The sequence below is a fragment of the Nelumbo lutea genome, chromosome 3, assembly GCF_056320005.1.
Source record: "Nelumbo lutea isolate HS-2025 chromosome 3, American lotus-T2T, whole genome shotgun sequence".
Taxonomy (NCBI): Eukaryota; Viridiplantae; Streptophyta; class Magnoliopsida; order Proteales; family Nelumbonaceae; genus Nelumbo; species Nelumbo lutea.
Genome location: NC_142686.1, coordinates 6331360 through 6343034, shown reverse-complemented (window position 1 = coordinate 6343034; position 11675 = coordinate 6331360). Strand labels below are relative to the sequence as shown.

General features: G+C 40.1%; 1 protein-coding gene and 1 pseudogene across 2 annotated transcripts; one reads left to right on the top strand and one right to left on the bottom strand.

Moving 5' to 3' along the window:
- Window positions 1–463: 463 nt before the first annotated feature.
- On the bottom strand, window positions 464–4355 carry LOC148862599 (NF-X1-type zinc finger protein NFXL1 pseudogene; annotated as a pseudogene). The gene is made up of 2 exons (XR_016109752.1): window positions 4156–4355; window positions 464–4071 (listed from the first exon to the last, which is right to left on the bottom strand). The product of XR_016109752.1 is annotated as an NF-X1-type zinc finger protein NFXL1 pseudogene (transcript).
- Window positions 4356–8563: 4208 nt separating this feature from the next.
- Window positions 8564–11053, top strand: LOC148862598 (uncharacterized). Its single transcript, XM_088980093.1, has 3 exons — window positions 8564–9603; window positions 9763–9894; window positions 10428–11053. The coding sequence occupies exons 1-3, from the start codon at window positions 9345–9347 to the stop codon at window positions 10508–10510; spliced, it is 474 nt and encodes a 157-aa protein (XP_088836219.1). The 5' UTR covers window positions 8564–9344; the 3' UTR covers window positions 10511–11053.
- The last annotated feature ends 622 nt before the right edge of the window (window positions 11054–11675 follow it).

Sequence of the window (11675 nt, the reverse complement as noted above, 5' to 3'; positions counted from 1 at the left end):
CACTTCTCAAAGCACCACCCCATTCCGGATAATCCTGGATTACCCATGCTACTTCCATCAAAGTTCAACTTTAGTGAGCCTTCGGATGGAGGAGACCAGCTTGTAATTGATTTGTCCTTTAAAGATGAACACCTCGCTACTGCTGACCAATTTCTTGTGATATAATGATTGTAATATGATTGGATATTCTCTATTATCTCATTCTATGATGCTTTGATTTCACATCAAATGATGATGATAAAATATGATTAAATGCAGATGGATTTATAGACTTAGATAAGAATCTGCAGAGTACATACCTAATGGAAGAAGTATACCCAAAATTTGCATTAATCTTTCTGAGTCATCAAATTATAAGCCTCACAAACATACAAATAAAATGGAAGAACACAAAATGCAAATCAAAATTCAGAACCAAAAACTTGCACCATGAAATTCTTCATCCAAAATTAGTATAATTGGATTTACACAACGAAATTCCATATTAGTATAATTTTATTCCATTAACTGTCACAGTACATTCACCTTGAAAAACAGAATTGAAGACGTCAAAGCATATAATAACCGAATCAAGTAAATCATTTACTACTATGAATGCATACTCATATCTACTTCCTTCTTTTCCCTTGTATCCTACGTTTCATCCTCTCTTATTCAAAAGCTTTCTCCCAGTCATCTATTATTTCAGACAGCTCTGTTTCATCAAGACCCCTTCTAGGATGTCCCATTGAATTTGAGCCACATGCATCCGGTTCCAGATCTGTGGTGGAAGAACCTGATATACCATGGTTACTCTTATCATCATGTCCAACCAAGGAGGTAGTGGCTGATGTGGGAAATGCATCAGGATCAAGAATGTTCCACCGGTTGCTTGAAACAGCAATTGGAGTTTCCTTCCCTTTCCACACAGACACCTGCATATTAGTCACACCATGGGACCAATCTTCACCACCCCAAGAATCTTCCCCCCAATTGGGTTCTTGCACAACAGCCTTCTTCCATGAGTTACACTTCACACCAGCAACTATTGCTCCTTCCTTGGCAACTCCTGTTGCTCCCCATGCATTGGCACCAGAAGATGACACTGATGCACCACCATTGTTAAGAACCATAGAAGCACCATGATATGCTGAACCATGATCTAACCGCCTTAAAGCAGTTGCTGCCCTGGCAGGATCACTAAACACAGCCAAAGCATTTTTATCATTCAACCAAACTAATTCGCACTCTCCACCAAACCTCAAGACCAATGCACTTATATCGGCATCCCTTGGAAGATCCAAAAGAGACACAACAAGCCTTGGATCCATGTCAACCAAGGGATCAAAGGCCAATGGATGGGAGACGTTTAAAGGAACAGAACCCTTGGCTCCAAGAACTCGAGATGGTACTTTACACTTGGGTGTAACATGAACCACTAAGAACCGCTTTGGCTCCCACCCTGCTGCATTAACCGAAAGCTTCCATCTCTCTGCAAGTTGCCTTACAGCATCTCTCTTCTCCTTCAGCATTGGACAAAAAACATGAACCTTTAAACCACTTGTGGTACCTCCTTTAGTCTTCCCAAGCACCAAAAACTTGAACCTCTCCTCAACAGACAATACCCATTTTGGATCTCGCCTAAACAGGTCTGCAAGCAGATCAGAAACAGTGGAGTTCTCACCAAGATGAAGGGCATCCAAGTTTAAGGGAGTAATATTAAAAGCATCTGCAAGGACCCGTTTGCGCTCCATCTTAGCACAATCATCATCACAAACGAGCTTCCTCTGGCCCAGAGGGACCTTCTTGCCATTTGCTTCAACAGGTTGAAAAGGCACTGGCAACTTTTGAATAACAGAAGCTTCAAATATGGTATCAACGTGAAAGCCCCCTCCAGCATCACAAGGGACTGTTGCAGTTATTCGTCCACAAGAACAAGTGATTGTCACAGGGAAACCACATCTTAGATCAGGACAGGGTGTCGATGGATGACAAGCAGCAGTGCATGTATGTTTGCAATCTCTCCTTGGAGCACCACATACTTGCCCACAAGATGACTTGGAAACAGAAGCAGGCACACAGGAAGAATCACAAGGTGGCGGATGACATGTTCTTCCACAGGCATGCATGCCACATTGTCTAGTCTTACCACAGAGCTGATTACATCGTATATCCCTCGATCCACAAGGAATGTTCCTGAGAACCACATGCCCACCTATGCATTCCTTTGCCACAGGAATTGAACAAGGTGGGCAGTCTCCAAAGTGGCAGCTATGTGAAGAAGGATGACCACAGGACTGAGGAACCGAGCATGGATGCAGACATGAAGGAGGAGGTGTGCCACAAGGTAGCGGAGGAGAGATCGAAGTCTTCCCACAAGCACAAGTGAGATCCGTGAATATGGTTTCAAGGCAAGGTGGGCAATGGCCACTATGGCAGAGGGCCTCACAAGAATGCTGCCCACACCGGAGCTTCTTTCCACAGACCATCGAACACAAGTGTGGGTCCCAATCACCTGAGATCCGAATCTTAGAATTGGAAAGAGGGCAGCACCTCTCGCTGCACCTATGCCTCCCACAGTTTTTCTTCTGTCCACAAGGCTTGTCACATACGAATCTATCCTTCACTTCCATTGTTCTGTAGCATTCAACGGTACGAGAAGAAGACCCGCAACGGCATTTTTGGTTCACAATAACCAAACAAGGTGCACAATCTCCGACATGGCAAACCTCCTTACAGTGGTGACTTCCACAAGGAAGGAGCTTATCGCATATCTGCGAACAGGTGGGAATTGGGTCCAAACAACTCTGCCTTTCCTCCTTTAATTTTGTTTTACCACAGCAGCAGGTTTTAATCCTCCACGGCATCATCTCACAATCCCCGCATGGGCCAGGATGGCAAATCTCTCCACAAACATGATTTCCACAACCAAGCTTCTTCTGGCAAGTAGAATTACATGAAAAAACACCGTCGTCTTCTGCTACTTCACCCTTCACGGCCACCTCTCCACAACGAACAACCTTCATGTTTTTCTTGCAGAAACATGAGGCATTTATCAGAACCTGACAAGGATCGCATGGTCCCGTGTGGCAAATCCGTCCGCAACGATGACGCCCGCATTGAAGCGGCTTATTGCAATGCTGTCCGCAAGTAAGTACGTTCTTCCTATCGGAGCATCTCGTGGTGATTGTTTTCTTCCCGCAAGGACACAGGCGTGGCGGGGAGAAAGCTTTACAAGGAGGACATGGACCCGGGTGGCACTGCAGAACACAAACATGGGGACAGCGATCATGGTTGATTTCGCCGCTGCCCGGAGTTTCCCTCTCCAGAGGCTTCCTACACGGCTCTCCACATGAATGTGGCGTCAAGTATAAATCGGACGGAGGATCGGGGTGCTTTCCACAGAAGCAAACATATCGAATCTCTTTGGAGCTCAGGAGCTGCACGGATTGGCAACCAGGGCACCGCCAATTTGAGCCGTGGTTCTTGTCTACGGACAAATCAATAGAAGTCGGTGCAGAAGCCCATTTCTTGATACAGTTGAGATGGAAAATGGAGTAACAGCTGGAGCACGACCATATTGGCGCTGACCTCCGCACCATATCGTAACAGATCATGCATTCGACGGTCCCCTTGATGAGCTTATCTTGAATTTCCTGCACAAGCTGCGGCACGTTCAATCCATTGGCCGCATGACTCTCCACTTCCCTCCGCGGATTGGAAGGCCGAGCAACATAACTTCTCCGGACAAACTCGCCACCTCTACGCCGACTCTCCGGCGGCGCAGAACCATGATTGTAGTCTCCACCATTGCCATTAGGGTTTGAATTAAAACTGGACGACGGGTTCACAGCAGTAGCAATGGATGCTCTAGGAACCCACTCTTGGCGAGCAGTACGAGCATAAAATCGGGATCCGTCCCTTCGATCATGACGGGGTTGAAAGCTCATAATCGTAAACAAAACGAGACCCTGGCTCCAACCCCTACAGGTATCTTCCCGACTGGGAATGGAACCGAGCTGAATTCGAATCGAATTCAATACAATCAGATGGAAAGATTCCCAATTAACCCTAGCCTCGATCGCTTCCTGACTGTGGATATAAACCAATAAGAGAAATAAACGTTTTAGCAGTTGAATTGAAATAAAATAACAATCCAATAAGTAGATGAAATACCTGTTAGAGAAAAAATGAATGCCAATGAGTCTCGTCTTTCTCTCTTTTTGGCGTCTCTGAAAGGGAGAGAATGTGCTTTTAAATGGCGATCCTCTCTCTCGCTCTCTCTATCTCTCTGACTTTCTCTTTTTATTATTTGCTCTATTCCATTTTTGTTGTTGCTTGGGGAACAAGAGCGGGAGAAGGAACCGCGACGCACCGCGCAAGGAAGAGACCTCAAACGGTCAAACTATGGCAACCGCTGTACAAGGGAGGGAGACTTGCTTCAGTGATTGCGTGGCCCACAGGGCTCAAGCCCATCGAGAAGGCCCAGAACTTGGATTCTGGAAATAGCTCCACTCATCCCAATTCCCAACATGGGCACCTGTAGCCCATTTGATCGCCAAATACTCCAAAGTCGAGAGTCGAGACACTGATGGCAAACCGGGATTGTAGTGGGGTCAGCAATTGAACCACATAGGCTGAACCTGGTTAATTCAAGCATTATAGATTTTGGTTGGACCTTTTTCCAGGTAAGTGCAAAGTTCATCTTATGATCCCTAAATCCCGTTGATTTCTTTCCCCATTTCCAAATCTCTGTTAAATTGTTGGGTTGGCTTTCTGATGTCGACCAATTTTGGTGAAAGCATATATAAATGATCTATATCTAGAGAAAAGGATTATGGGCATTGGGTGTAATCGAGGTCGTCTTGGATCAGATCCAACCAATTCTAGACCCGATCTGATTTAAGTGATTATTGACACTTCAAATCATCCGAAATCCAATATATTGGACTTTGGACCGGATTTGGATTTAATCCGTTGAAATAAATAAAATTTAAAAAATAAAAAATAAAAACTAGTTGCTTTTTAGTTTATACGTATAGAATAAATTTTTATAAATATAATTATTAAGTTCACTAATTATATAAACTATGTATAATTATATAAAATATCCAAATTATATAAAAGAGATAGATATAGATATATATTATATAATACAATTAATAAATTTTAATCAAGCTCGGATCAGATGGGACCAATCCTTCCAAACAAAATACTGAATGGTCTCAGCATTAGTGTTGCTTGAAATGACTTTAAAACATTCAACCAAATAAGAAAAAAGTGAGGGAAAGAATAAAATGTCTACGTGGCACTGACATGGCAGAAATGCTTAATGGCAAACACTGCCTTAATCCCTTAACAAAACACTAATACCAAATAACATTTGTGTAAAGTCCACTCGAAATTAAAATCAACAATTAAGGTGGTGTTTGGTGCCATAATTGTTTTTATTTAAAATGTTGTCACATCAATGCCAATTAAGGCATTTTTGAGTTTAAATGTGAAATTTTTGTTTGATTGAAACTGTTTTTGGGGTAAAAGACCATAAATATTTATTCTATAAACAAAAAACTAAGGGGTGTTGGGAGAACATCATGTTGAGGTTTCCTCCAACTTTCTTTGTGAAGAAACAATCCAATGACCTATTTCTTAGTTGGCATCCTACGTGGCAGTGTATAGATATACTCTAGTGGATCTCATATTAGCAAAGATGGACATACACATTCAAAATCCACAAATCATTCACCCTAAACAATTTCGGCTCCATGATAGGGGTGCAGATTGATCGGATCATGATCTGATATCTGATCATATTTGGTCAAATTCAGATCACCACCTAGTCGGATCTTCGGATCATATCTTATAATTCGATTAAAAATCGGATCATATTCGGATCGCCCCTATCCGATCCGAGAAGATTCAATCTGATGTGTTATATATTTATAAATATAATATATATATATATATATATATGTATTATTTATTTATTTATAAATATATTATTTATATTGTATTTTTATAAATTTGTTATATTTTTTATTTTTTATAATATATGATGGAAATAATTTAAAAAACTTGAATTTTTTGTTGTTTCTTTATTTAAATTGATATATTTTTGTTTTTCTTTTAATGATTTAAATAAAATGAGTTGGATCAAATCCGATCTAAAGATTTGATAGGATTCGAATTCAGATCGAGTCCATCAAATCCGATTGAATCTTCGGATTGGATCAGATCCCACATATGTATCTAGATGCTAATCTATGTGTGGTAGAGCTAAACGGCAAAAAACATTTATTTTTAAATTTAACCATTGGATGACAGATAATATGGTGTAGGATGGTTTTACATTGAATGTCAACATTTCATTTTAACTCTTCAAGTGGCAATGCCAATACCAAACACAATATTTGCTCAAAACATTTGTTCAACGCTTGATCAACATAAGTACCAAATTAATAATAGTATCAAACACAACCCCAATAAGAATTATTTTCGTTTTTAAAAACAAAAAAAAAAACTGCCACATAAAAAAAGGGATAAGCAGACTGCACTCCACTTCAGAATTCTGAATTCCAGTGCAACCTACAATAAATTAAAATTTCAAATGCCTCCACCTAAACATCAATTCCTGCCAATGTATTGGCATCAATTCCGATGTGGCACCTACCCCAACTATACCGTGGAGCTAAGATTTGTGGAGGTGGACTGAACATTAAAAACCCTAAAAATTGTGTTTATTGATATGGTAGTTGTCCAATACACCCAAATTCGCATCTGCACCCCACAACATATCTCAACCTTGTATTGGGAATATCTCCCAATGACAACTATGGGAGATGTTCTCAATGCATGCTGAGATGTACATGTAGGGCATGCTTTGTGAGGCACATATATGAACTAAATACATCCTAAGATTGGTACGTCGACTAGGTAGTCCCAAAAATGATGTGGTTTCGAGCCCTGCTATTGACTCCCACCACCACACCTTTGAAAAGAGTTGTTAGATTGTTGCTGAAAAAAGTAGTATACTATGCTAAGAAAAAAATGAAATATGACCCCTATGGGGGCAAAAGGCGATGATTTAATATAAAAAAATACACCCTAATTAAAGTTCTATGAAATTTATATAAAAAAGCAATGGGCAAGAAATATTATATATTAATTGGGAAAAAATAAAGAATATAGATTTCTTATATGGGTCTGGTTGTAAGGTTCCTACCCAATGAATGGGTTGTATTTCATTTTTTTGTTGTTTTACTGGAAAATCACGGCTTTGATCCATTCGGGTTGGATCAGGAAATGCCTTGGATTGAACCACAGTATCACTCCAAACTGCATTTATAAATGATATACAATGTGGGTTCTTCTTGTGTAATTTGACCACGAAAACTTTTCCAATTTCAAAGTTATAGAGGAGGGAATATAAGTAATAACTTATAAGAGGAATTTGAAATCTTTCATTGGTATTGGGTCCTTTTTTTTTCTTCAAAAAGGAATAAGGTAGATTAAAGTAGTTTTATAGGAATGGCAATTTCTACCCTATTAGGATGGGTTTTGGGGTAGAGATGAGTTTTTGGGTTCTACAACACTTATGGGCATGGTATTAGGTCAAACATGATCCTCCCCCATCCACATGTTGTTGGAAATCATGTGAATTTTATGTATTAGGTGTTGAATTTAATGATAATTGATTTTTTTATTTTACTTATTTATTGTTTATATATAACAATAAGTAATGGGAAATTAGATGCAGGTTTAAACCCAACCCACCCTACCCTTGAATGTGAGGAGGGTAGGGTGGGGGAAGGTTTTGAATTTTCATGTACAAGAAGGGTTTGGATTCTCAAAATTCAACATGTTATGAGTTTAGGGATGTGGGTAGGCTTTAGGATTTACAAAATTCTCCCAGAATCCACCCCATTTTCATTTCCATACCTGAAAAGCAAGGAAATCATAAGGTTCCCTACCTTGAGGGGAAGTTATCTATTTATAGCCGAAGATCCATGCCCAACTTGGATAAAGATTCCAGAATTGTCAGGATGAGGTTATTCGCCGAGGTTTTCAGGATAAGTCCTAATCCCCGACAGAATTGTCCACCTTATCCATACGGGGCTCCTCTTCTTGGTTGCACTTATCCATCCTACGCGGTATCAGCATGGCCGAAGAGATAAGACAGCCACGAAGGTCACCACTTGGAACGCAGGGCCAGCTCAGCAATAACCCGAACACTCCTCTTCTCAGTTTTATTCTTTACATCTTTATGCTCGTTTCTTATGCATTGATTAACAGTATTCTAGCAATATTCTCTTTATAACTCCCGCTGATCATATCGTATTGTATTTATACAGCTATAACTCTATGTATAAATTCAATTCAACAGAACACTGCAAGTCTGCATTCTCATAATAATTCTTTATAATTTCATGGCATCAGAACTATCTCCTTCAATTCCGTCTTCATTCATTATTTATCTGTGCAACGCAAGGGTTGACTTGCAATAACATGTTAAACATTCAAAATAGTGCTAGTTGTGCCCTGGGATATATTAAAATGCTCTTGGAGACATGTCTAGCACTTAGTTGTAGCTGATGCTACGAACGTTTTTTTTTCTTCTTTTTCTTTTAGGGTTTTTGTATTCTACCCTTTATCTAATGTTCTTCTCTGATAATGCTTCTCCTCTTTAAATTACATTCACAGTTTTTACGTCCTAAATTTGTTTACGACCTAGCATCCTTGGTTGGCAAGAAAATTTACCTTGAAGATGCGAATGTGCAACGCTGGAAGGTAAAACTATTGACTATTGATGGCTCCTTGGCTTTTCAAAAGGGATGGCGAAAATTTGCATCAGACCATAATCTGAAAGAGGGATATTTTTTGGTATTCAAATAGTGGAAAAAGGAAAAGATCTATGCCCAAACATTCCTCTGATCATCCTTCAGATGGCAAAAATTCTGTACCTACAAATGTCCCAAGCCACACAGTTGATAGAGTTTCGATGAACGAGCAGGGATCAAGTTCAACACTTCCTCCTGTATCTGCCATAGAAATAATTGACCCTGATGTCAAAGCCATGGAAAAAGTACCGGTGGTCAATGATCATGAAATGCCTCGATCTCTTTCAGCAGTAGACTATGCAGAAGTGCCATATTATATGATTGATAGAAACCTGGTAACTGAACAAGCAGAAAGCTTCTCTCTTTTTTATCTCTCTAACTTTGAAATGGTAGGGAGGACATCTGGTTGTAATAAAATCAATAAGGTTTCAGCCACTGTTGAGAAAGAAAAGTACTCTTGTTTTGATGAAAGCTCAGAAAGACCTGCTCCATTGGAGGAGGGTATACTTGAAAAAATTTTGGTAGCTGATGAAAGCCCAGAAAGACCACAAAATTTATTGGAAGAAAGCAGAATTTATAAAGATCCAGTTGCTGGAATTAAAGCAGACAGGCAAGCTCCTTTTGATGGATCTGCTTGCAAAATGTCTCAGGAAATATGGGTTACTGAAGATACGTGTAAACCACAGATTCCTGTTGCGTGAATACACCTATGCAACTCAGAAGGCTTTCTTAGTGGATCCTGGGAAAAATTGGAGAAGGAATCTGGGAACATCACATGGGACCATCAGTAAGTATTTTTATTTGGATGAAAGAAACTGCACGCGTCATCATTTTCTATCACTTCTATATGTTTCTTATAGTATATCCTGAGCATCTTTTACTGCTGTGGTTTCATTATCGTAATTCTTTTCATCCCTGAATTGGTCATTGTACATTGTTTCAATAGATCAAGAGTCAGGAAAATTTTCGGAGATAGAACCCCAAGTGGAGCATACTCCCTTTGTTGGATGTAGTGGAAGTTTCAAGCAGATTAGCACTAAAATGTCTGGGTGCTCTGACTATCCAGTTACAGTAGCAGGTAAAAACATGTCAATGTACCGATTGAAAAAAGAAAAGAAAAGAAACAGCTAATCTGCTTCATTTTGTGGTTACTTTTTTTTTTTCAGTGCTTTTTGAGGAGCTGCCTTCTGTCATGACTCATGATAGGTTTAGCATAGAGGGTAAAAGCATGCCAATCAGCTTCTATTTAGATTTTCCTTTTTTTTCTCGTTTTTTATTGGTAACAAGCTCATTTCCTTACCATATCAAATGTAAAAGGATTACAAAGATGGAGGATGACAAGGTCTCCCACCAAAAGAACTGCCATACATAGGCTTCACTAAGAACAAAAACACACACTATACTTGGTCTCAATTGCATATATTTTCTATTGATGAACATGGAAGGAACCGCCAAAGTTACATATAGAAGAACCTGTGGAAATGACTAAAGATGTTTATGGTTTATTCTTTTCTTTTCATTTTATGTTATTTCTGTGCTTCTATTAAAACCTTAGTAGTGTCTTGATATTTTCTAGATTTGCATAACATCTCTCTCTCTCTCTCACAACAGCAAAGGAATTCAAGGTCATCAAGGCCTCCGAGGAGAAGAGGAAGCAACTCAAGGTTCGAGTTGCCGAGGCGGAAAGTGGCTGAGAGTCAATCTCCTCGGCCATGCATGAAGAGCGGGAGCTGCAGAAGGTCTTGGAGGCCGAGATCATGGCTGAGAAGGATCTAAGGAGGTCCCTCAAGGAGGCGTTGAAGGTTGAAGGTTGAAGGTCTCTGAGGAACAGAGGATCCTGGCCGAGGAGGCATGTGCTGCTGCTGAGATGTGGGCAGAGCAGGCCGTAGAACTTTGGAAAGCGTTTGAGGAGTACACACAAGCGCTGACCAACTACATGGCCGTTTCATACTTGGAGGTATTGAAGACACGACAGCCCGAGTGTGCAGTTTGATGCCCGAGTTTGACGTTAGCCAACTAAGGTTTTTTCCTGAACCTGAGGTCGAGAGGTGCAACCATCCGAGGGGCAGCGCGTTGGGGAGCAGCCTGCACCAACCAAAGGCCGCTCTGAGTTGCTTTTTCTTCTCTTCTCTTTATTTTTTTGTTTATAACTTTTATAAGGGGTTTGGCTTCCCTCATTCGAGACCATTTTTTGTAAAGCATACATAGAAGATGTCAATGAAACACACTTTTTTCCATATCTTCTGCCTGCTTGTTTTTTCTTCATCGCATTTTTCCTTTCAGAAGAAAAACAACCTTTTGAAAAAAAGGACTGTTCAAAAAGTTGCAGAAAATAAAAAAGAAGCAGTAGAAATCAGGTTTCAATAAGAGAGAAGAAGAAGAAGGTGGCGGCGACTAGGGTTTAGAGAGAGAGATTTTCGAACATAACCTTCTCTCTTACACCCCTAATTCTATTTCATTAAATTAAAGTTTAATAATTTACAGAGAGGCCCCTACTTGGGCAGAAAATTAAAAAACATAACACAAGAAAAAATAAAGCCCAGATTAAGGCCCATTACAGCAAAGAACATAAAAAATAAAAAAGGATAAACAACCTATGGGCCATTCGGCCCATCTTCTCTACACTCCCCCTTAAGCTGAGCATAGATGTCAATCATGCCAAGCTTGCTAGTATCATGCTAAAGTTTAGCCTTGGGAATGCCCTTGGTGAGGAAATCAGCTAACTGTCCTTCAGAAGTGATGAAGGATAGATACACCTCTCCATAAGCCACTCTTTCTCGAATGAAGTGCCTGCCAACTTCAATATGTTTAGTTCTGTCATGCTGCACTGGATTGTGAGCAATGTTGATGGCAGCCTGA